At 41.7% G+C, this 26,717-nt stretch overlaps 2 protein-coding genes across 3 annotated transcripts in view; one reads left to right on the top strand and one right to left on the bottom strand.

The window, feature by feature from the left end:
* The window catches only part of LOC139472358 (centrosomal P4.1-associated protein-like), a 35,011-nt gene extending 20,597 nt beyond the window's left edge, over positions 1–14,414 (top strand). For both annotated transcript variants that reach the window (XM_071254821.1, XM_071254822.1), the window contains exons 13-23: positions 99–254; positions 1,105–1,208; positions 1,930–2,023; positions 2,374–2,547; positions 5,154–5,241; positions 6,402–6,558; positions 8,259–8,409; positions 10,110–10,250; positions 11,430–11,503; positions 11,778–11,973; positions 13,356–14,414. In XM_071254821.1, coding sequence (XP_071110922.1) covers positions 99–254; positions 1,105–1,208; positions 1,930–2,023; positions 2,374–2,547; positions 5,154–5,241; positions 6,402–6,558; positions 8,259–8,409; positions 10,110–10,250; positions 11,430–11,503; positions 11,778–11,973; positions 13,356–13,484 — 1,464 coding nt within the window. In that variant the 3' untranslated portion in view covers positions 13,485–14,414. The remainder of the gene's footprint in view (positions 1–98; positions 255–1,104; positions 1,209–1,929; positions 2,024–2,373; positions 2,548–5,153; positions 5,242–6,401; positions 6,559–8,258; positions 8,410–10,109; positions 10,251–11,429; positions 11,504–11,777; positions 11,974–13,355) is intronic.
* A 2,800-nt stretch (positions 14,415–17,214) lies between these two features.
* On the bottom strand, positions 17,215–25,005 carry LOC139472323 (GTP-binding nuclear protein Ran). Its single transcript, XM_071254768.1, has 7 exons — positions 24,905–25,005; positions 23,166–23,219; positions 22,670–22,754; positions 21,291–21,416; positions 20,418–20,605; positions 18,224–18,394; positions 17,215–17,789 (listed from the first exon to the last, which is right to left on the bottom strand). The coding sequence occupies exons 2-7, from the start codon at positions 23,211–23,213 to the stop codon at positions 17,745–17,747; spliced, it is 663 nt and encodes a 220-aa protein (XP_071110869.1). The 5' UTR covers positions 23,214–23,219; positions 24,905–25,005; the 3' UTR covers positions 17,215–17,744.
* Between the last annotated feature and the right edge of the window lie 1,712 nt (positions 25,006–26,717).

Below are 26,717 nucleotides of genomic sequence, written 5' to 3'. Positions count from 1 at the left end.
TTCACCAGTAAATACATCAGACTGATTTGCAGTATAGTCGTTATCTATGAGCACTCAGATTACATCGCACTAATGTAAATCCATCATGTGTGTTTCAGGAGCAGCAGAAGCTCCAGGCTGTTGCCAAGGCAACGCTAGGTGATGGGGTGCAGTCCAAGATTCTTCGGGATAAGCTGACTGAGTTGGACAAAGAGATCGAGAAGTTCCGCAACGAGAACGCAGGTCTTGAAAAGTTGCGGCAAGATAGAGAGGAGGTGACTATTACCTACTTTGCATGTTGCTGGTACATTACTGATGCAGACAATGGCTCTAGATCATCCTCTGCATATCAAGGTTGAAATATCTCTTGATAGGCTACAGGGTTGTGCATTGGTGGCTGTGCATATATTGTATCTGTGTTCACTGTTGGGATTTTTTTAGATCTAAAATGTTTGACACTGATTGTGCATGCAGATCCTATTGTATTCATACTAAGTTAATATTACTTTGTTAAAGTCAGCATGATCAGTAGGCACTGCTTAAAAGAAAAATCACTTCCTTGTTTCTGCCGTTTAGTCAATGAATTTACAATGGAAACATCATTTGTCAATGGATTTCTGTGTAGATTTTAGGTTAAACAATACAAATAATAACAACTCTTGTTATCTGTTTTTCATCCAATATATCAGAACACAGAAAAATATTACAATACGTATCATTTAATAAGCATATTGCAGTATCCCAGTAATACCATGCAGACCTGATAGGCTATACACCACCATGTTGCATGATAATAGCGGAGAACACCCTTCTGTCATCAGCTTCTTTGCTTCTGTCTCTTGTTAGAAAGACACCCACTTTTGTATGAAAATCAAACGGGCAGGGAATTTGGATTTTTTTTGGATTTTGGGGGGGTGGGGGTGGGGATTTTTTATTTTTTTTAGATCCAAAGTATCGTGAATAAACTAATTTGTCCTTATGTTATACACCAACAAAATCGTGGATGTTCTGTAAAATGTTGTAAAAATGTGTTGTAGGTGCAAACAAAATTGTTTTGCTCATTTAAGATAATAGATTCTAGGTATTATACCCTGGGTATTTGAGGATGATTCCCTTGTGTTTCAGCTGTTGGGCAAGTTGCGGCAGGAGATCTGCGACTTTGAGAAGGAGAAGGACTTGGAGGTCAAGCGCCTCGAAGAGTTCCGAGCACAGGAGGTGAAGAAGCTCAAGTAGGTGTTGATGTCTCTTGAATAGGCGTCTATCTGGAAATACTGCTTCTGGGGCTAAGGGACAGGTGATGAAGCCAGTGGGGAAAGTGTTCTCTCGTCATGCCAAAAGGTCTGGGTTTGATTCCCGACATACAATGTGTGAAGCCCATTGCTGGTATTGTTCCAAAAGGTGGCATAAAACCATACTCATTTATTCTGGGGCTGAGAATTTCAAGAAAGTCAACATCATTGGAATATTTTTATCTTTTTCTCAAAGCTTTGATCCTTCCAACAAACATAAACAATAATTTCATGATATCTAACTTCTTCCACCTGCAACTTGAAGAGTTGGTTGGTTGGTTTGTTGTTTAAGCCGCACTCAGCAATATTACAGCTATATGACGTTGGTCTGTAAATAATCGAGTCTGGACCAGACAATTCCAGTGATTGATATCATGAGCATCGACCCACACAATTGGGATCGATGACATGCATCAACCGAGTCAGCGAGCCTGACCACCCAATCCCGTTAGTCGACATTTACGACAAACATAGTCACCTTTTACGGCAATATGGGTTGCTGAAGACCTATTCTACCCCGGAATCTTCATGAGTCGCAACTTGAAGAAGACTTGACTGGGACACCCAGCATGGTACAGTGAACCACACCAGATAGAGGCAGAAACAAAGATTGTTCCTGTATCGGTGAATAAGTAAATGAGGTTCCACTGTTTGTTGCCAGGCACGAGAGGAAGTTATTCGAGCAGTACCAGAAGACTGTCAGATCCATGCCAGACAAACGGGAGAGGGAGGAGATAGATGCTCTCAAGCGACAGGTAACCCATGTTGTCTGATATTTTCAAAATTCAGTAAAGTACAAGTGTCGCCAAAAAACGGAGGCAATTCCCTTTGGTGTTCCAGATACCTATGTTTGCTGATTCAAATTCTGGTTTGCCCTGATTATGTTTCGAGGTTTGTCTTCACCAACTCGTGCTTATAATGGAAAAACGTTCATTGCGTAACGAAATGGTTTTGTAATGATGGAAGGTATGTTCTTGAGAACAATTTTTGATCCAGCCCAAGGGTATTTCAGCAGTAGAGGGCTCTCAGTACCTGATGTTTGTGTGGGAGGAAGTTATTGTACCGTGTGAATCAAGACGTTCAGTGGGTGTGTTGTCTGTTGCAGTTGTCAGAGCTGCAGGATGAGATGAAGAAGAAGGAGGGGCGGTGGACGTCGGCCAGCAACCGTCTGCGTCAGCGCCTGGAGGTGGTGGAGATGGAGAACCAGGAGCTGAAGGAGGAGGTCAAGTTGCTGGAGAAACGTCGCCTCGAGATTCTTCAGCGGGAGACGCAGAAGAAGGTAGGTTGACCTACAGGGGATGTTGACAGTAGGTGCACTGAGGTCATAAGGGACCCCTTATGGGATCGGTTGGTCAGGCTTGCTGATTTGGTGTCATCGTATCTCAATTATATATTGCGTGGATCAGTGCTCATGATGTCAACCACTGGATTGTCTGGTCCAGACTCGATTATTTACAGACCGCCGCCATATAGCTGGAATATTGCTGAGTGCGGCGTTAAACAACAAACAAACCAAACTCCTGAGTGAGTGGTTATAGATGAGGCTTTGAAATGCTGAAGTAGGAGACCCCGGGAAAAGGTAGGTTGTTCTAACGGGTTTTGACAGTAGGTCTGGTTTCTGAGTGAGTTAACACTGCCTCAGGACCCTGCTATGGCCGCCATCATTGGTATAGTTCTGAGACACAAAGAATCAGGCTTAAACCCACAAGCTTCAGATCCTGGCACATTCAAGGGACACAACTCCCCTCTGACAGCTCCTTCACCTGACAACAGATCAAGGAGAGTTGAACCATAAAATAATCATGCTTTAGTGACTACCAATATTTGGTCAAGGACCGCCTCCGTGGTCTAGTGGTAGAGCGTCCGCCCGGAGAGCGGAAGGTACGGGGTTTGATCCCCGGCCGCGTCATACCAAAAGACGTTAAAAGATGGTACTTGTTGTTACCCTGTCTGGCACTCAGCATTAAAGGGCTAAAACAAGTACTGGTCGGCTCGGAGTCAGTATACTGTGTCTGAGTGGGGTATTCATGTTAAACTACAGCATGGTATCTCAGTGGGCTAGCACTATAAATCGGCATCAGTCCGGACTAGTACAAGCAGCCACACAAACACACACACGTACATGCACGTCGCTATATAAGTGCAAAAATCTTAGACGCGACATTAAACCCCATTTCACCTCACCTATTTGGTCAGGGATTTATCTAGACCTGCTTTGAGGCTGATATTTGACCCAAAGTCTGCTGCAAATAACAGTAAAAATTCCCAATTCAAATTTATAATTACCAATTTCTTAGAATGTACAAAATGAAGGTGATGAAAAAAAAACAATTTGGATCCCTGTTTGCCTGTCAAGGGTACTCAGTTTGTAATATTCGATAAATCACTGTATTGTAAGGGTAAGGCTATTTTCAGGGCATTATATTATCATTTGCAGAAGCCTGAGGTCTTCCATTAATTGCCCGACGAAGGAGGGCAGTTGAAAAGACCGAGGACCTCTGCAAATGATGATGCCCTGAAAAATAGCGTTACTGTTATTATAGCTAAAATGGATGGAATTTGTTATAAAAAGAAACTATATCGGTTTTGAAACATTTACTGCAATCAACTCCAATGTCACTGACCCACATTTACCAGATGACATCACCTTTCCCAATACCTATGACATCACCTAACAACGGGCGTAACAATGGCCCGTCGTCAAGCAATATGAGGGCATTATCAAGTTACATTGGCCCGCTCATTTCTGATAACATGTGGGCAGTTTAATGATAATTCTATCCTTTTTAGCTATAAAGGCTCTTAGTTAATTTTCCCAGTGAAAATGAAAGAAGAGTAGCTGAGGCAGTGACCGAAACAGGCCATTGATACCTTTGTTTGTGCATAAAATATTCAATAAATACAGTAAAGAAATGATAGTCTGCAACCCTTGCCACCAAACTGTACGTTTCTGAACATGTTTATACAAAGTAAGAAGTATGTCGGTGATGTGCAGGGGCAGGGGCAGGGGCACATAGCGTGGATGTATCAGGGGCAGGGGCAGGGGCACATAGCGTGGATGTATCAGGGGCAGGGGCACATAGCGTGGATGTATCAGGGGCAGGGGCACATAGCGTGGATGTATCAGGGGCAGGGGCACATAGCGTGGATGTATCAGGGGCAGGGGCACATAGCGTGGATGTATCAGGGGCAGGGGCAGGGGCACATAGCGTGGATGTATCAGGGGCAGGGGCACATAGCGTGGATGTATCAGGGGCAGGGGCACATAGCGTGGATGTATCAGGGGCAGGAGCACATAGCGTGGATGTATCAGGGGCAGGGGCAGGGGCAGGGGCACATAGCGTGGATGTATCAGGGGCAGGGGCAGGGGCACATAGCGTGGATGTATCAGGGGCAGGGGCAGGGGCACATAGCGTGGATGTATCAGGGGCAGGGGCACGTAGCGTGGATGTATCAGGGGCAGGGGCACGTAGCGTGGATGTATCAGGGGCAGGGGCACGTAGCGTGGATGTATCAGGGGCAGGGGCACATAGCGTGGATGTATCAGGGGCAGGGGCAGGGGCAGGGGCACATAGCGTGGATGTATCAGGGGCAGGGGCAGGGGCACATAGCGTGGATGTATCAGGGGCAGGGGCAGGGGCAGGGGCACATAGCGTGGATGTATCAGGGGCAGGGGCACGTAGCGTGGATGTATCAGGGGCAGGGGCACGTAGCGTGGATGTATCAGGGGCAGGGGCAGGGGCAGGGGCACGTAGCGTGGATGTATCAGGGGCAGGGACACATAGCGTGGATGTATCAGGTGTGGTCTCTGTGAAATATTGTACACAGATCTCTAAGTACTTGAATATCCAGTCATTGAATGTTGGTTCATGGAAATGTTTGCAGAATGGTGTCCAGAAGAGTTTTCCTCGGAGCAGCACCCCCACGGAGGAGAAGGAGAGGGGCGTCGTCAGTGCAGTCATCAGCAGCCAGGGTCAGTTATGCAGCAGTCTGGATCCAGTGGTTGTAGGGATCAGTGAAGGCCAATTTTTACTTATCCTGCATTTAGGAGATAAACATACTGTGTTTTCAATGTAGAGCTAGGTTACCTGTAGATTTAACCCCGCTAAATTGAATTTGGAACCGAACGTACAGCTCTCTGTTGTCTCCAAAACGTAAATAAATTCCATTTGTAGATTTCTGTCGTATTTTCTGCACTGAATGTATTGCCACACATCCTTTGAATATTTTAGTAACCGCATCTGTGCATTTTGTAACCTGTAATTGTAGATATAATTATTAAAATATGCCTACCGACAATGACTGAAAAAAGTACTATTCTATGATTATTAGCTTCCTCGGTGTTTCCATCAGAGGGGGTTTATTGTGATTTAATAGCCTCTGATTGACCAATCAGAATCGAGTAAATTTCAAATTCATGGTAGAATACTCCTTAAAGCATTCACTTCTTACCTCATGACAACTAGAAGGACAGCGCAACAGCGATGGTCCTGGGTGAAGAAATAAAGTTGTTGTTCTGAAGTCCCTTTTACTGACCTTCATATACTTAGAGAATAACCGACAAGAGATTACAGATTATCTGTCCCGAGGGAATAATAAGTTCTGAGCCTTTTGCGACAAACTTTCAACATTAATTTATGAGCTATATTTTATCCATAATTCCTTGTTTCTATTAGACCTGTGAAGATCCTGGTTAGAATAGGCCTTCAGCAACCCATGCTTGCCGTAAAAGGCGACTGTGCTTGTCGTAGGAGGCATCTAATGGGGTGGTAAGACTCGCTGACTTGGTTGATGCATGTCATTGTATCCCATGTGTGTAGATCGATGCTCATGATGTCAATCACTGGATTGTCTGGTCCAGACTTGATTATTTACAGACCACCGTCATTTAGCTGGAATATTGCTGAGTGTGGTGTTAAGACAACAAACAATAAAATCTATTAGTTATTTTATATTATCCATAGCTCTTTTTACTGAGAAAATGTAGAGACATGAGGATTTCCTGATCTCCTGAACTGGAGACATAAGCTAAGTACACTATTGTCGGAAATTGATGTCACATAACATAAAATGACATAAAATTGACATCACATTGATTTTGAAATTAATTCCAATTTGTGCTGTTCCTTGCAGACCCAGTAGCCAGGTCGGCCCTACCACCTCACCACCCCCTGCTCAATGGCTCACAACATTCCCAGTCCACCCTCCGACCTGACCACACCCATGGCCACAACATGTCTGGTGATGCGATCCCTCGGAGTCAGCCGTCCGCTCCACTGTCACTGCCCAGGTATGTTGTGTGTCAGCCGTCCGCTCCACTGTCACTGCCCAGGTATGTTGTGTGTCAGCCGTCCGCTCCACTGTCACTGCCCAGGTATGTTGTGTGTCAGCCGTCCGCTCCACTGTCACTGCCCAGGTATGTTGTGTGTCAGCCGTCTGCTCCACTGTCACTGCCCAGGTATGTTGTGTGTCTTCCTCCGCTCCACTGTCACTGCCCAGGTATGTTGTGTGTCTTACTCCGCTCCACTGTCACTGCCCAGGTATGTTGTGTGTCTTACTCCGCTCCACTGTCACTGCCCAGGTATGTTGTGTGTCAGCCGTCCGCTCCACTGTCACTGCCCAGGTATGTTGTGTGTCAGCCGTCTGCTCCACTGTCACTGCCCAGGTATGTTGTGTGTCAGCCGTCTGCTCCACTCCACTGTGTGTGTCTTACTCCGAGGGGACCGCCTCCGTGGTCTAGTGGTAGAGAGTCCGCCCGGAGAGAGGAAGGTCCGGGGTTCGATCCCAGGCTGCGTCATACCAAAAGACGTTAAAAGATGGTACTTGTTGTTACCCTGTCTGGCGCTCTGCATTAAGGGGCTAAAACAAGAACATCGGCTCGGAGTCAGTATACTTTGTCTGAGTGGGATATTCATGTTAAACTGCGGCATGGTATCTCAGTGAGCTAGCACTATAAATCAGCATCAGTCCGGACTAGTACAAGCAGCCACACAAACACACACACGTACATGCACGTCGCTATATACGTGCAATAATCTTGGACGCGATGTTAAACCCCATTTCACCTCACCTTACTCCGAGGGTTCAATAATGATAACAATAACAATAGACATTTCAAATGCTCAGAATACTGGGGTGCCACAATAGTATTACCTCTGTCAGTGGATCAGTGTGCACTCGATTTTCATTCTCAGCTCCTTGGGGAGTATACAGCCCAAGCTGTCTTTGAGGCAGTAGAAGGTTGACACTCTCAACCTTCTGGGTAGCTTTTTGACTGCTGGGTGTTCAAGGGCACATTTCAAACAGACACTTGCCTAGGGAGACACCATATGTAACCTGTGTTTCAGTGTGGGGCAGGCGTAAAGCCCTAGGAACTCTCACAAGTCAATCTGACCCGTGAAGATTGGGGTTAGAATAGGTCTTCAGCAACCCATGCTTGCCGTAAAAGGCGACTATGCTTGTCGTAAGAGGCGACAAACGGGATCGGGTGGTCAGGCTCGCTGACTTGGAAGATGCATGTCATGGTATCCCAGTTGTGTGGATCTATGCTCATGATGTCAATTGCTGGATTGTCTGGTTGACTCGATTATTTATAGACCGCCATCATATAGCTGGAATATTGCTGAGTGCGGCGTTACACAACAAACAAACAATCAAACACAAGTCAAGCTTACTTAACGTGGTGAAAAGTACTTGAAAAGTGTATTAAGTACTTGCATTTCGTTTAGCAGTTCATCATATGATGTGGACCCGTGAAGATCCGGGTAGAATAGGTCTTCAGCAACCCATTCTTGCCGTACAATGCAACATGCAATTAACAGGATCAGGTGGTCAGACTCGCTGACTTGGTTGATGCGTGTCATCGTTTCCCAACTGCATGGATCGATGCTCAGGATGTCAATCACTGGATTGTCTGGTCCAGACCCGAATATTGCTGAGTGCGGCGTTAAACAACGAACAAAACAAACAAATCATATGCTGTGATTTCAGATCCTCAAGTCAGTCCCCCGATGATGACACTAGCTCAGTGGGGGCTGTTGTCAATCTTCCACGGAAACAAACCAGCAAGTTCTCCTCGGAGAATCCCGCTATCGACAAGGGCGACCGCGAGTACGAGGAGACCCAGTACCCGGACGGGAAGGTCAGTCATGATGCTACGATCGATGCAGTGTAATGTTGTTGCCTCGCGTGCCAGACTAGAATCAGCTTGCCAGGGCTGTATCGCAATGCAATACTTTCACAATTGTAAGAAGCAAATTAGCTGTTGTGGGATTTTAGCCACTGTTCTGAAGCAGCTTAGGAGAGACCTTATTAAACCTTATTTCACTTGTCCTCAGAGTTTGTAGCTGGTCCGACCGCCTTCATGGACCTGTGGTAGAGCGTCCGCCCGGAGACCGGAAGGTCTGGGGTACGATCCCCATCCGCGTCATAACAAAAGACGTTAAAAGATGGTACATGTTGTTACCCTGTCTGGCGCTCGACATTAAGGGGCTAAAACAAGGACTGGTCGGCTCGGAGTCAGTATGCTGTGTCTGAGTGGGGTATCCATGTTAAACTGCAGCATGGTATCTCAGTGGGCTAGCACTATAAATCGGCATCAGTCCAGACTAGTACAAGCAGCCACACACACACATCTGCATGCACGTTGCTATATAAGTGAAATAATCTTGGAGGTGACATTAAACCCCCTTTTACCTCACTTCACCTTGTAGCTGGTCCTGCTTGAACAAGACAAAACTGACAAAGTAGACACAATTATGGATGACAACTTCTTTATTTACATTTCGGTAGAGATCCTTATACCGTTGTCAAGTAAGTCCTTGCTTGACAATGGTATAAGGATCTATACTGAAATGTCACCTTCACAGTAAATAAAGAAGTTGTTATCCATATAAAGCTCTGTCTACTTTGCCATCTGTCAACTTCTAAGTAATGCCAATCAATTAATTCGAGAGAAAAAATTGTTACTATATCAGTTTTATTCATTTGTAGCAAAATTGAAGCACTGAGAACTGGTTCAGAATTATAGTCCTCATTGAGCAATGCCATGATTGTTTTTTTCCTTGACCTCAGAACAAGTTAGTAGTCTTGGGCTAGCAGACTAGCATGGATTTGGAAGGCTTACAAAGCCTACACTTGTCGGAACCCTCAGTCTAATGAAATTTCTTTTGGGGAGATAAGCTTAGCCACCACCAGCCCATACAGATTAACATCTGCTGAAAATGGCCCCAGGAGACAAGTTGGGGCTAGTACACTTGCAAGTTTTCGATACAGACTGAAATTATGTAATAATACTGATAGCCTACAAAACAAACCTCTGAGAACATTTACGGGAAATAATCAGCTATGTGGACAGAAATTGATTATCTTGAAAGAAAACATGAAGTACCGAAGAATGGGAATTCTTGCAATTCATGTATCCATATTGCTGGATTGTCTGGCCCCTACTTGAGTCTTTACAGGTGAAGATCCGGGGTAGAATAGGTCTTCAGCAACCCATGATTGCCGTAAAAGGTGACTGTGTGTCGTAAAAGGCGACTAACGGGATGGGGTGGTCAGGCTCGCTGACTTGGTTGATGCATGTTATTGATCCCAATTGCGTGGATAGATGCTCATGATATCAATCACTGGATTGTCTGGTCCAGACTCGATTATTTACAGACCGCCGTCATATAGCTGGAATATTGCTGAGTGCGGCGTTAAACAACAAACCAACTTTACAGGTTCATGTCATATAGATTTGCTGAGTATGAATTACCGGTAGACAGCTAACAAATCTTGTGTATGAACTCGTACAGCTGTGTCCGTTGTTCCTGAATGTGTATGTCTGTGTGTCCCCAGGTTGAGAGAACGTACAGTAACGGGGCCCGGGAAATACTCTTCGCCAATGGAACAAGGAAGGAGATCTCATCAGACGGCCAGTCAATCATTGTGTCCTTCTTCAATGGCGACATTAAACAGATCTTCCCGGACCAGCGAGTTGTGAGTGACACTATAGCCATGTTCTCGTCCCAGGCATTTCATGATACACACCCCATACAACAACCTCATCTGTATTGCAAATATTTTAGAAATCGGAGACGTGAAGTTCCGGGTTAGAATTTGGCTTGGTAGTCAGACTCACTGACTTGATTGATGCATGTCATTGTGTCCCAATTGGCTATATTGATGCTCTTGATGTCAATCACTGGATTGTCTGGTCCAGACTCGATTATTTACAGACCGCCGTCATATTGTTGGAATATTGCTGAGTGCGGCGTTAAACAACAAACCAACCTTACTTTTCAGTTTCAGTTTATTGAGAAAGTTACTGATACATTACACTGATGGATCCAGAAATGGGATGGAAGGGTGAAGACCCCTCTCCACCACCCTCCAGACATCTTTCATATCAACCTATCATGTGTTTTTGTTTGCTTCATGACTCGGGTATAGAGTGCACCTATCTGTTTCAAAATTTGGACCGCATCCGTGGTCTAGTGGTAGAGCGTCCGCCCGGAGAGCAGAAGGTGCGGGGTTCGATCCCCAGCCACGTCATACCAAAAGACGTTAAAAGATGGTACTTGTTGTTACCCTGTCTGGTGCCCGGCATTAAAGGGCTAAAACAAGGACTGGTCGGCTCGGAGTCAGTATACTGTGTCTGAGTGGGGTATTTATGTTAAACTGCGACGTTGTATCTCAGTGAGCTAGCACTATAAATCGGCATCAGTCCGGACTAGTACAAGCAGCCACACAAACACACACACGTACATGCACATCGCTATATACCCGGTAAGTGTAATAATCTTGGACGCGACATTATACCCCTTCACCTCACCTGTTTCAAAATTCCTGGATCTGCCTCTGCTTTGACTTGGAATAGTGTAAATACAGTATAACACGTTTATAACAAACACGCTTATACCCAACTAATGCATATAAGGTACTGTTGTTTTTGTTCCAGGCATTTGCTATAAGCTGTATATATGCTTATAACCAACTACGGTTATAACAAACTAAAATTAGTGGTCCTTTTGAGTTTGTTATAACCGTAGTTTCCTGTTGTGTGGTATCTCTCTTAACTTATAGAGAACCTATTTAGCTGCAGCTATAGAGGTGTGGTTCTCTCGAGTCATATCCTTGGTGTTAGATGACTGTAGAGCTGTGGTGCTGTTGTTGCAGGTGTACTTCTATGCAGATGCTCAGACCACCCACACAACTTACCCCGACGGCCTGGAGATTCTGCAGTTTCAGAAGTACGCCTCACAGTTAGGAGATCGTGTTTTCATATTTACAAGCGTTATTGATTATCTGATACCTTAGGATTTCATTTGGAACTGACAGTGTTAGCTGGAGATTTCAAAAGTAAAAATGTCTCAGCGTATTTGGAAATTGTAATTTTCAAGTTTCAAAGTTCTATGTTAACAAGATCAGATATTCCTTCAATCAGTGATAAGGCCATCTTAAGTCATCTAAAAATATTTGAAAGATTTAAAGTTTCTTAACTCTGAAATTAATCTATCACCATAGCAACCAGATAGAGAAGCACTACCCTGATGGCACGAAGGAGATCACATTCCCGGACCAGACCATCAAGTATCTGTTTCCAAACGGATCTGAGGAGAGCATCTTCCCAGATGGCACCGTGATCCGCGTGGAGAAGTCCGGAGACAAGACGATGGAGTTCCCGAACGGACAGCGGGAAATACACACAGAGACATACAAGGTACTGAAGTCAGACACTCACATATACAGCAGGTCACGTTAGGAGGACATCATGTTTTCTATAGGGGAACAGGTAGCTCAGTTGTCTAAGGCTTTGCAAGTCTCTGTGCAGTGTTGCGTCCCTTAGTGCGCCAGAAACCGAACCAATCGAATCGCCCTGATTATGTTTCATGGTTTGTCTCGCTGTGCTTGTGAGTTTCACCAAAATTGTTACCATGGTGACCTGCATCAGTTCAGGCTTTCAAGGTCACATCTCGAGATATAACGAAAGTGTTCAGAGCGGTGAAAAAGCACTCACTCACCCATGTATTCTATCAATAATCATTTGTGTTTGTTCAGTCTCCCACTGTCCTGTATTGGTCACGTTTGCATCAACATTTCATCATAAAGCCCACCTGTCGGGGTGCTGGGTGAGAATAGGTCCCAAGTTCCTCATGCTTGTGGAAAGAGATGACTAATGAGGATTTCATCTTCCCGAGGCAAGGAAGAAAACCAGATGGGAATTATGGAGTTATATTTTAACGAGTCACAAAATCGACATCCGGTTTGTAAACTGCTGTGCAGATTTTGGTCAATTGCAGGATTTGCAAAGCATGTGTACCGTCAATTTAGCGTCAACATTTATGGTCCCAATCTTCTCATGTTTTTTCATTAAGGTGCTCACGTGATTTGATGCACTCCGCGAAGTAAGACTTATTTTGTTACAATAAACATCTGGATTATCGATCAGATCATCTTCACTGCTGCCATTTTGTTTGAAGCAAATGCAAGTGCTATGAGAGGTGGAATCTGACATAAATGGGACATAACTAGTAATATCCACTGGTGGTGCTACGATCAAGGCGAGAAATTCAAGCCTTGTTCTGTGAGGTTGAAAACTGGACTTTTACAGTCAGTTAACTCCCTTGCCTCAGGAAGATGGGATTTGTTGGCTGCAATTTGTCCTGGGTGTTAGGGTGTCTGTTGACCTGTGTAGTTCTAATGTACAGCAGTGAGATGTGGTCCTGTATACAGGGCACAAATCAAGGGAAGTTATGTAGTTGGTTGGGTGAGCTTTCAGGCCTGCCCAACACTGAAATACATGTGGTATCTCCTTAGACAACTGACCTTGTTCGAAATATGCCTCTGTTCACCTAGTAGTGAATGGGTACCCGGTAGAAGGATATGGTAATGGGAATGTTTACCTTCTACCACCTCACAGGCACAGGCTGCTTGGGTTGTATTCTCCCCAGGGAGCTGAGAATGAAATTTGAGTGCTCACTGATCCGGTTACATGGTTAAAAAGATTTATCATGATGTCAACGCATTTGAGCAATTATAAATTGGAAAGTGTGCTAGGGAAATAATATGATACAATACAGTAACCAGCACCTCTTGTTTCAGAGGAGGGAATATCCAGATGGCACCGTGAAGACTGTATACCCTGATGGGCGCCAGGAGACTCGCTACTCCACGGGGAGGATACGACTCAAAGACAAGGATGGGAATGTCATCATGGATCGGATGTGTTGACAGGAGCATCTTTGTGTGTAATCGTCTTGACAGTTGGATCTGGATGGTTTTGAGGTGGCGTAGGCCTGTGGTTAAAGTGTTCGCTCATCATGCCCGGGGTCGATTCCCCACGTGGGTATAAGTGAAGACTGTTTCTGGCGTCCCTTGCTGTGATATTGCTGGAAAGTTGCTGAAAGTGACATGCATCCCAATTCACTCTGGCACTGTTGATGTATATGGACTGACGCTTTTCTGGAATATCATATCACTCTGTCGAGGAACACATTGCGAGGATATGTTGGTATCCAGGCAAGGTTGGAATATACTTTGATACAACTTGTTTCACTATGGATAATGGAAATGTCATAACTCAGCTGTAGGGGATTGTCGTGTGATGATACTGGACTAGTGACTCCTTGCTTCAATTGAAACTTACAGCTGACGTGAAGAAGTTTGTATCTAGTGGATTTGATGGACAAGATTCCTCCACTAACATACAACTCGTGTTTGTATGCCCTCTCTGATCTAGTGGATCTGATGGACAACATACATCTTCTCTGATCTAGTGGATATGATGGACAACATACGGCTTCTCTGATCTAGTGGATCTGATGGACAACATACGGCTTCTCTGATCTAGTGGATCTGATGGACAACATACACCTTCTCTGATCTTGTGGATCCGATGGACAACATGCACCTTCTCTGATCTAGTGGATCTGATGGACAACAAACACCTTCTCTGATCTAGTGGATCTGATGGACAACATACACCTTCTCTGATCTAGTGGATCTGATGGACAACATACACCTTCTCTGATCTAGTGGATCTGATGGACAACATACACCTTCTCTGATCTAGTGGATCTGATGGACAACATACACCTTCTCTGATCTAGTGGATCTGATGGACAACATACACCTTCTCTGGTCTAGTGGATCTGATGGACAACATACACCTTCTCTGATCTGGTGGGGGCGGTCGGGTAGCCTAGTGGTTAAAGCGTTCGCTCATCACGCCGAAGACCCGGGTTCGATTCCCGACATGGGTACAATGTGTGAAGCCCATTTCTGGTGTTCCCCGCCGTGATATTGCTGGAATATTGCTAAAAGCGGCGTAAAACCATACTCACTCACTCACTCTGATCTGGTGGATCTGATGGACAACATACACCTTCTCTGATCTAGTGGATCTGATGGACAACACAATGGTGCCTCCACCAACATAAGCCTGGTGTTTGTACACATTTGTATCTAGTGGATCTGATGGACAATGTATGCCTTCTTTGAGTGGATCTGATGGACAACACAAGGTGCCTCTACCAACTTTAGCCTTGTGATTGTGCCTGTTTGTATCGATTGGAACTGATGGAAAACACAAGGTGCCGCTTTCATTTTCCATACATCCTTTCTCATCATGACAGTGTCATGTGAAGTGCTTCATGACATTTGCAACACATGACAGTGTCAGTTACTGACAGAATATGGTCTCCAGGAACTCTTTAAGTTCAGAGTTAGTACATGTATTAAACATGTCTGTCATGCTCTGCTCTGTTGAAAGTGTTCTACATGTTAATGTATACATGTGACGGAGAGTAACCCCTGCTCTTAGTTTCTGTAGCTTCTATATGGGACAAGTTCAAAATTTAGATCACAAAATATATTTCAGGGGAGGGAATATCCAGATGGCACCGTGAAGACTATATACCCTGATGGCCGCCAGGAGACTCGCTACTCCACGGGGAGGATACGACTCAAAGACAAAGATGGGAATGTCATCCTAGATCGGGTGTGTTGACTGGAGCATTATTGTGTGTTCTGGTCTTTATCGTTTGAGGTGGTGCAGGCCTGTGGATGAAGCGTTTGCTCATCACGACTAAAAAAATAAAATATTTATGTCAGGTGCCAAATATCTGTGATATACCTAGGTCACAAATGGTTGTACAAATGTGGAAGTGTTTTTACCTGTTTGTAATTAGACTTTTCTTCACCAATTCTTCACCTCGATTTACTTGGCTGTTTTTGGAGTTGTAGCGTTTAAGGACAAGTCTTTGAGCAGGTTCCCTATTTCACAAAGAACACAGTGTCCGGATATGTTGATTTGTGAAACATTTGGTGCATAATGTTGAGACCTTTCAGTGAAAGCTGCAACGCCATTGACTTGGTCACATGTGTACATGACAGGGGGACAAAAAGTATTGAGATTATGTTCTGATTTGATTTCAATATCCAATTAAGATGGAATATCACACAAGAAATGGGTAATCAACAAAGTTGTGTACCGTTCTGCAATACATCAAAATTTAAGAGAGCTTTACCATGAAATCTTATATGCCTAAAACTGTGTTTTACCAATTTATAACTCCAAGTCCTACTTCCTTAAATCTCTCCACATTGATCCTCTTACATATAGGGTAGAGAGATCTAAGTAAATCATGTTAAAACCTGTGTATTTAAAGATGAAAAAAGCATTTATGATATCAGTTAATTGTGTTGTCTGATGCAGCCAGTATATTGTACAGAGCTTCACAAGTGCCTTGTAGTCGGTGTTAAAGACGCATCATATTTACATGATGAATAAATGAATGAAACTAAAAATGAGTTTGTTTTATTTAGGGATTAGTTCAGCGAAATTCACAAACACTGCTCCCTAGAAGATATCCAGCTTATATATAGTGTCAGTCTAGATTCAGACATTACGTAACGGTTGTAATGATAGCCTAGTTTCACTACCATGACACATACATTTACAAGAACTGGTATGGGATAGTAATATTTTTTTTAATCTTGGTCGATAAGACAACAATCTAATAATCCCCTAAACAGCTTTGGTGTTTAATTTTAATGAGAAACTTCAGAATCATAAAAAGGGATGCATTAATGTGACAGCACAAGTGGACCTAATCTGGCAAGAATGCATCAACTCCTGTGCAAGGTCTCTTTACAAGGTGTTGAAATTCATTTGGTAGATTTGATATCTAAAAAAAACAACCAAATACATTCTATATTACACATTGCACTTGTACTTACCACTGTTGCAGGTGACAATAAAACCCTAACATGTGGAAGACTGAATTTATACTTATGAAAATTCAGGCAACATCATTGATGTTTAACTCTTTCAACACCAGACAACCAGAAGTGTTTACTGCTGTAACACCGAGATGCTTGTGTGATAGATGAAGCCAACATTTATCAAAGAAAATATCTGCTTGTAAAAGGTCTTTGCTACTATATGATACACCATTGGAAAGGTCTGATCCTATTTAATAAATATGAAAGTTATGTTTTATCATATATCACTGCATTTTTTTTCTAAGAATCTACAAATAAATTTACACCATTAGTCGTGTTGACATCAAGAAGTTGATGCAATCCATGCATTATAAACTACAAGCAAGGACATCTCACTTGACCATGGCCTTCACTTAGTTTATAAATACCAAATTTCCTCAAAGCAATAATTTCATTTTCAAAAAGAGCCGTTTGCAAGCTTTTATGTCAATTGTGTGAGTATGAAATGGAAGGACTAAGGATTTCCTTGCTGAAATGATGCTGTTGATCAGTTAGTGCCAGTCCTGTGGAATCAGCCATACTGACATATGCAAGGAGAAATGCATTAGACTATCAGCTTTCAGGACTGACTTCTTGTGCAACCAACCTGATGTTCTATTATAGTCATTTATAAATCCAGATCCAACAAAAGGTTATTCTCAACATTTTTTAGGAAAAAATACTAAAATTCTGGAAATATAATACATCAAATTTATTTTCACTTAAACATTTAAATACAATGCACCAGTCACATAATAGTAATTTTTGTACACAGAAAGTGCTTCTGAAAATGTACATATAGTATCTGATGAATCTATGAAAACACCTTGGCTTTACTTAGCGCATGTAATAAGATTATCCACTGGTACCGCCGTGAATAGAAACACCAAACAAGCCTGGACTTGAATTGTCAGATCTCAGTCATACTGATGCTAGACTTCAGCATAATAATCTCCATCAGAATACACAGTATCCTCTGTCTGACCAGTCCTTCACTTCTTGTGTCCGATATTCTAACAATATATTCACTGGCTGTGTGATCGCCCACTGTTACTTCTGTGGGACTTAGGAGTAGGCACCAAAGAGTGAATCAGTACGAGCTTCAAATTGTGATCCCAAAGAGCTTTACACTGGAGTTTTGCGCACAGAGGCATTTAAATGATGATTGCGGAGATGAACATGCGCATATAGTTACTGAAAGTAGTCCACAGTGAGGTTTTTATCACACTAAATATCGTCATCATCCTCTGGTAAAGCAAGCCCTTGTGCCGTCTGAAACATAAAAGTACATTCATTTAGAAAATGATGTTTCCAATGCAATGGGTAGGTACTTGTAGAGTTAACTGCGCTAAATTCAATTTGAAACTAGACCTTGTTATCGATCGTATCTACAAAACAACCAACCACCAATTGAGAAAGTACTTAAATGTAAGCTTCCTTGGGGATGTGAGCGTGAAGTCAGCTGTATAAATCAGCTGGTTATTGTGATGAGAAACCTCTGACCAATCATCTAGTAGTCTGATAGAACATGTATTGACTGACTGTTCACTACATCTGTTAACAATTGATACACATGCCTCGTAACTTAGGTTTCTTACAAGTCAACAGTGATTACCAGGATTAATTGATAAGATAATTAGCCACCAAACTCTGCATACAGTACCAAAAAATATCACTGCCAACAGCTTCCACTACATGTAACTCACCTTCAACTCTTCTTCATACTTCTCCTTAAGCTCCTCGTCCATCTGAACCTCTGGAGGCTGGAGGGCAGGCATGGCCACAAACTCCAGATTGGGGTCACCCACCAGCTTACGTGCCAGCCACAGGAATGGCTTCTCGAAGTTGTAGTTACTCTTGGCTGAGACATCATAGTACTGAAACAGAATGATAACCCATTGACGACTCTCCACAGATATAATCCCATGTGTAGCAGAACTACCAGCTTAATAATTCCAGAACAGGGTACCCTGCAACCACAGCTTTTCCAATACTGGTCCTATTGCCATGACTGCAGCTGTAGAAATTAATTAAGAAATGTTTAGTTGCCAGTGATTCTGAGGAAAGTTTACCCAAAGGGTAAACTTGTAGGTGATAATGGGCTTCTTGCTTTGCACTACACATTGTGAATTTCAAGTACCTATGTGAACATGATGAAAATTTATAGCAAGATGCAATTTGTTTCATTTTTCAGTCTCCCTGTTTGTGGTCTGGCTAGCAACATGAGCAAGGGGCCACCAAACAGAAAATGTTTATGAGACTGAATAATTTAGGCTTGTTAATTGTACTACTGTTTGGCAATAGTGGTATGGTTGTCATCAGGCAACGTCATTGTTGATGTTTAACTCTTTCAACACCAGACAACCAGAAGCGTTTACTGCTGTAACACCGAGTTCCGAGCGATTCTTGTTTGATAGATGAAGCCAACATTTAACAAAGAAAATATCTGCTTGTAAAACATCTTTGCTACTATATGATACACCATTGGAATGGTCTGATCCATTTGTATATAAATATGAATGTTATGTTTATCATATTATTTAAATAATGCATTTACAACTTAATTAAGTTTTTTGTAAATAAAAAATGTAAGCTAACACATTGATCATGTTGATAACTTCAAGACAAAGGACCAAGGAAGCGAAAGAAAATTTGACGATTTTCGGCAAATATAAGATTTCATAAAATCCACTTACCTATTTCTTTTTATTTTCATTGTTTACATAATTGGAAAAGCATTTTAAAAAGAATTATGAATAGTATCTGATATCACCCATTTCCCTATAATAGTGGCTGTCAACATGAAGAAATACCCCCGTTTGAGGCTTTGTATGAAAAAAAAGTTTGTCGAAGACTGGCATATGACATCACTGGATAGCTTATTCTTTCATCTACACGCTAGCAACATCGCCTGGAGTCTCTTCATAGTTATAACACGTGACTTTGTTGGTATCTAATGACACTTTATGGCCGAAATCTGCTGCAAGGGTCGTGATTGGTCTAATTTGAGCATGTAACCTAAGGCAGCCTATCAATATACACCTATGGTAATATCCTTGTGTATGATGAATTTCAGATTTTGACGAGAAATTGTTAAATTGTGCTATTCTGAACGTTTTAAGCAGGATATCACGATCTGTATTACAAATATGGAGCTTCGTGGATGCATCGTACTAGGTTATGAGCTATGACAAAGCTATGACAGAGCTGAGAATTCAAGGTGATGAAAGCCAAGAAGACATTTGATTTACATTACAAGCATTAGCACAAGATGGAAATAACTTGGCTGTAAGTTTGACATATTTTAGATATATTTTTGTTGATTTTACTTATTACTTTGAATAATATATTAAAGATTTGCTTGAAGTGTCTTAATTTTTATTGTTTGACATGTTCGATGTGGACCCGTTGTCGAAATGTGTGTCTGATAATCATATTTTCAATAACTTGAATAACTGCGGGAAATAGTGAATAATTTTTTAATCTATTGATAAAAAAATTATAAATTGAAATCGAATATGTATTTCAGACAATGTGAAATGCAATAGATTTAATAAATGAGTGATATTACTGGTAGGTTGATATAATTATATACTATTTTGACTTGACAACATGTCTGGGAACTTGATGCTTCTTGGCCGGACTACCAGCCTACGGTGTTGAAATGATGGTCGTCTGTAAATTATCAAGTCTGGAACAGACGCGCCAGTGATTGATATTGTGAACGATGATCCACACTGTTGGGCTATTGTATACACATGGTATAAGCAATCAGAACCATCAGATTTGGCATGTGTTTCATTTGGTCATTACAACCAACATAAATAGTTTTATGCTATTTATCAATGTAAAATCAAAATACATAATGGACAAGCTAGTAGAATCTGAAGTTGGGTATACCTGCAAGTTCTTCTTCCTATGGAAGGTGATGGTCTTGGCTTTCACTTTCCTATCCTTGATATCCACTTTGTTGCCACACAGAACAATTGGCACGTTTTCACACACACGAACTAAGTCTCTATGCCAGTTAGGAACATTCTTATATGTCACACGAGACGTCACATCAAACATGATAATGGCACACTGCCCTGTAAAGACGAAAAACATCAGTATTAACACATGCTAAAAGAAAGATCAGGGTACAAAACAAACCATAACATCCCTTGTGGACGAGATTCAAGTACCTTCTAACCTATGCCTGATTACCGAGAAAGCAAATTTCCCATAGTAAAACATCAGACAGTACTAATATTTACCCTTGCATATATCATTGCCACATCAAACAGATAACAGTGCTTCACATATCAACAGCCTAGACCTAAATATGATACAAACAAAAAATAATCAGACTAACATGTAGACAATGAGTCGACATCTTCCAAAGTTTGCTGTTTGATTGTTTAACGTCGCACTCAGCAATATTCCAGCTATACAACAGCGGTCTGTAAATAATTGAGTCTGGACCAGACAATCCACTGGTTCACATGAGCATCTATTAACGGAATTGGGATATGATGACATGCATCAACCAAGTCAGACTACCAGATCCCATTAATCGCCTCTTACGACAAACAGTCACTTTTTACAGCAAACATGGATTGCTGAAGAGCTATTCTGTCACGAATCTCCAAGGGTCACGAGACAAACATGTGATAAACCTAAATTAAAGATCCTGACACATGTCTAGCATTTTTTCACCTGGAAAAGAAGTGTTTTACGACACAATGTTATTTTTGCAGCTGACAATGCTGCTTTCATCTTAGCTCAACATACCCTGAATATAATAGCCATCTCTAAGACCACCAAACTTCTCCTGTCCTGCGGTGTCCCATACATTGAATTTGATCGGCCCTCTGTTTGTGTGGAACACTAGTGGATGGACTTCCACGCCAAGCGTTGCTGTGGGACAAAAAAAAACATTCCAAGTATTCCAATTGTGAACTGCAATGCACCAGTCTAACAGTCAAGCAACTAACTTCCCACACTTGTCAAACATGTTTTTTGCAATGAACTTATCAGACTCAATCTGGAACAGAGCAGCATGGAACTTCACTGATTTCACCAAAGCAGCAAGGATTGAATTAGACCACAATTGTGATATTGTTACATAGTTCTCACAGATATCGCATCAACATTCATTCAGTGGTATCGAAAATCGTGTCATCTACCTGTTACACTTTCAACAGTTTTATCTGCATTAAGAACCTGCATATTCTCCTACAAAAAAGTAAGGGAGGGAGTATGGTTTTACGCTTTTGTTCGCAGTATTCCAGCCATATAACGATGGGGAACACCAGAAATGGGCTTCAAACATTGTACTCACACGGGGATTCAAACCCAGGTATTCGCCAACCGAGCGAATGCTTTACTACTTAACCCCACCACCCTTACCTTATAATTCAATGTTTGAAATTGGAACTAGTCCTGTAGTCCTTACCAAACTGCCCAATAGTTAAGGTACCATAAGGACTAGTAGAAATTTGCCATTTTTTTTTGGTTTTGCTATGTTATTATTATAAGGACTAGTGGACTAAAAACGTTAGTTTCTACCACTGTAATTGAAAAATGGGACTTTACTTTCAAAAGTAACTCATCAACATTGTGAATATCAACAGTCTTCAGCTACTGGTTACTTGTTAATGTTTTCTGGCTGTTGCATGTGGCAAACATGCTGCATTGTGCAGGAAATAATTATATACATTGCATCTTCTAGTCGACAATGCTTGGAAAGACGGAAATATTGATGTATAGGTTTTTTTATTACAGCTGACAATGCTCATTATCCAATAATATCCACATATTTTTAACTATTAGCACTGGAAGAATTAAGAATCTGAACATAGGCTACACAAGGATATATCTATATAATCTAGTAGCATCATATTTTAGTCACAAATAACAAAAGTCCAATACAGTTCCCACTGTTTGAAGATGAAATATCTGATAACTTGCAAAATCTAACTGCTTTTTTCTGCCATTTTCAAGATAATCCCTGATTAGCAGAACACCTTTTTTCAGAAAAAAATTGGTTTGTAGGAGTAAAAATAAGCAAGGAGCAAACGAAGAAATGCCCGTGGTCATGATCAGATGAGATGAGAGACAAGATTTCAGCACTGACTGTAGAATAAGCATGTACCAACATACAAACTCACCAACATATTTCTTTTCAAATTCTCCTGTCATGTGTCGCTTGACGAATGTTGTTTTTCCTACACCGCCATCTCCAACCAAAACAAGCTGCAAAAAAACAAAACAATTATTGGTTTCATCAACAAAAGAAACCCATAATACATGTATCTAGAATAACTAAATACACAAAGATGGTTGACAGTGAATTCGGGGTTGGCATATTGGCACATAAATCATATTGAAAAACAGACAGCTGTATCATCAGATCATATTACAATACATATCACCCAAACTATATATGTACTGTTCAAACAGGAATGCTTCCCTCAATAATCCCGACATCAGATTATGATATGGGTTTTGACAGTTATGCATAAATGAGACTTCTTGTTACGTCATCAATATGGAATGTTAATGTAAACAGAATGAAGCATGTGGCGTTTAGATAGGAACTCAGTCCACCCAAATGCTTACATCAAAACAAGTATCATCTTGAATGGGTAATCACTTAGTCCTTACCTTGAACTGGACAAGATCTGTCAATGGACACTGGGTCATTTCTGCCATAATTAGCTGGAATAAAAAGAAAGTCAGTCAGACAAGTGATTTTTTGTGAACTTTAACACAAACACACTCAGTGATGAGAATTTGCGCAAATGCTACGGAAGCCAAATTTTTCAAAGCTTGTGAACACACAATATGTGATGGACATACACATTGGATAAAATTTGGCTAAGGTCTATGCCCTCAACATCTAAGGGAAACTAAATGTTGCCAATGTCATTCATGGATTCTTTACGATAGCCTGTTAACATGATGAAACTCACTGTGATGAAAGTTCAGTTTCAAGGCTTTTTAAGGCTCACACTAAAACTCTAGACATACACTAAGACAAAATGTATCTCCAGAATATTTCCATCAGCAAGAAGCAGTCAAATCACAAACATACAAATCAAGCTATGTCTGAATGATACCCTCATTAGTTTACAGAAGAACACAGGGACAGCTTTTAAATGAATGTGCCGATTGCAGTATATGACATGTGAAACAGGGTATCAGACAAACTCATACGAAAACTTTGGCTATGCTGCCATAGCAAAAACACTAGTAGGATAATCAACAAATTTAAGGTTGCAATTTAGAGTACAAACTACGAAAAGTGACAACACAACAGTTAAATCAGGGGCTTCCATTCAGCTTTGAGTTCATCAACAACATGCAGCTTATGACAGCTATATTGTCCCAACAGACTTAATGTTTTCTCCAACTGCTTGTTTCTCATTCCCAAGAAATGTTTGTTTGGTTTAGAGGATTAATAACATAAGGCACACAATTTGAAAAAAAGAAAGAAACCTTTAACCATGTAAAGATGGGGGTAGTTTGTGTCAATCCACTCCTATGCTAGCGGTGATTGTGTCCATAAAATGTTTACAACACCACATACGAAAGTTGACGTGGTTGAATGCACATCCACATGGGCAGATCTTATCAACTGGTAGAAGGGCTTGTTCTGAAAGTGGTTGACTTCATCCTGTTTGAAAACAAGTCAGATATAGGCCTACAGACCTAGTGCATGTCTGGTGATTAACGTGTAAGAGTACACATTTTGAAAGTCTGTTGATATCCAGGTACACCAAACCTACTTTTATCCTGTTAGTCATAATCAATACGATCACAACGCATGTGTGACAGAGGGTAGCGCATGTATGTCACCGAGGATGGGCGAAGTTATGTACTAAACTTCGTAGTAGTGTTCGGGCCTTGCCCAGTTGTGGTAACCCATACAACGTGGGTTGTTTCAAATAATAAAACTTTCCAATAGTAAACAAAGACAAAGCATAAATTTAAAGAGTATCGATCATTTAAAGCAGTTGATTTTAACTTTATGGCCCTCTTTATATTGAAACAAACAGAATAATCCAGAAAATAAATCTAGAATGTTGAATTTTTCATATCAAACGTAAAAGGGAAAGTGACACTTAAGTGAGTCCACATCGGAACGAAATGTACAATCACACATGATAACGATGTGAGCAATATTGAAAGACGTATACTCATTACATAAAAGAATCGCCTTTATTTCCTGGACACTATCACCAGATTCGAATGGAAAATTCCATGCCGTCATCAGATGAATGAAATCAAGAAAATCCATGTAAGAGTTTCAGGGAGCATTATTCCATACCTAAGGAACATATACAAACAGTTGAAACTATTTTAGACTGAAGATGCCTTCGATTGAATACCGATCCACCTACCTTTGCTTTTAGAGGACGACTGAAGAATGATGGCGCAAGTCTCTCAGGCAGTTTGAACCGGTTTTGGCGCGCAATGTCCTTGTATACGGAAGTTGCTTGATTATCTCCCTTATACGATCAGCTGCGGTTCAGCTGATTGGCTTTAGGTGTTGATTATCACTGCTCAAGGGTGATTGTTGTTAACTTGTAACATCTTGGAATGGAAGTCGAAATTACTTACAAACATTCTTTTGATATAGAGCTGTGAATTTTGGCCATTCAGAATTGTTTGAATCCCGGAGATACAAGGAACAAATGAGGACGGTTTGGCGCCAAATCTGCCACCCACCCTCGCTCCCCAAGCTCACAGTCCATTGTTAGTATTTGTGACGTTATGTAATTGCAAGATTAATTAACTTAATGGGGAGGGGGCGGGGACGATCAGACGTGTGGCGCGGAGGACAATTGTTTTTGTGTTTGGATGTTGCTGAATATTCCAGAACAAGTTCGTGTGACTTCCGCCCTCCTGTGACGTAACACCAGACCATTACAGCTTTGCAAAATTCACACCAATTAGCGGATTAGCGGATCCCGAGGGGGTGGGGTCCAGGGACCGACTAAACTAAAACATTTGATCCAAGAGCCACTCAAAAAAAATAAAGACTCACCACAAATCCAAAAATATTGACAGGGCAATACTTAAACTACAGACGGGTCATGCAAAACTTATACCTACATAAAACAAAGAAACACAAAACTGGTAAATGCCCACTCTGCAAGCCAACTAGAAACACCAGAACACGTACTACTACCCGCCCGACAACACAGAACAACACTCAAACCAAACTAGACCGCAACACTCAACTAACAGATGCAACACTTCTAAATCCGCTAAACGGTACACAAACCTTTAAAGCATTTGGCATATTCCTTATTAAAACTGAACTACTAGGCCACATATGATCACCTACAAAAATAAACTACCACTAATCAGAACTAATATAACAAATCCAAAAAACACACCCTCCCTAAGTCCCCCCACCTATTGCAAGTTTCCAAATTTCAAATTTCTCAAAACGTTAACAACCCCCAGGTTGCCTCACCTTTCGGGCACACTCTCCTGGCATGGCTATCTCACTAAATGGCCTGGCGGGTCCGTGTGCGAAATACGCATAATGTCGGAAAGCGCACGGAAATCTCCAATAGTAAGTAAGTTAACTCACTCACGCACTCACTCACATTCGTTGTATATTACCTAACCGATCGGAGCGCATGGGAGGACATTTAAACTATGGCATCAAACGAAAGTTCTCTTTTTCAATTTAACAGTTATATTTTAAATATAAAATTCGACCATAAGACTAATTCTCCATTATTTATTGGAAAATATATGCGGGAAATTACGATCTCACAAACACAGTCTAGATATTTGTTGTAAAAGGGCTCAATGTTTGCTTATATTCAGTGATAATATTCTTTGAAATTGATATGATAGTGTGACCGTCATTTGACACACACATATATATATATGCTCAGTGACTTGATTCATCGTGATTCCTACAGCAACACGCCACATCATACAGTGACACACCACATCATACACCGACACGCCACATCAAACACCGACACGCTACATCATTCAGCGACACGCCACATTCAGTTACGCTCTACATCAAACACCGACACGTACAGCGACACGCCACATCATACAGCGACACGCCACATTCAGTTACGCTCAACATCAAACACCGACACGTACAGCGACACGCCACACCATGCAGCGACACGCCACATTCAGTTACGCTCTACATCAAACACCGACACGTACAGCGAC

This window comes from Haliotis cracherodii, unplaced genomic scaffold (genome assembly GCF_022045235.1).
Source record: "Haliotis cracherodii isolate W230 unplaced genomic scaffold, xgHalCrac1.p SCAF_24, whole genome shotgun sequence".
In the NCBI taxonomy this organism is placed as follows: Eukaryota; Metazoa; Mollusca; class Gastropoda; order Lepetellida; family Haliotidae; genus Haliotis; species Haliotis cracherodii.
This window is presented reverse-complemented; position numbering and strand designations above follow the sequence as displayed.

Coding starts and splice junctions, on each gene's coding strand:
- LOC139472323 (XM_071254768.1), bottom strand. CDS start 23,213: ATGGCAGAAATGACCCAGTGTCCATTGACAGATCTTGTCCAGTTCAAG. Junction 22,755..23,165: donor CAGATCTTGTCCAGTTCAAG/GTAAGGACTAAG, acceptor GTTTTTTTGCAG/CTTGTTTTGGTTGGAGATGG. Junction 20,606..21,290: donor AGATGGCTATTATATTCAGG/GTATGTTGAGCT, acceptor TCGTCTTTACAG/GGCAGTGTGCCATTATCATG.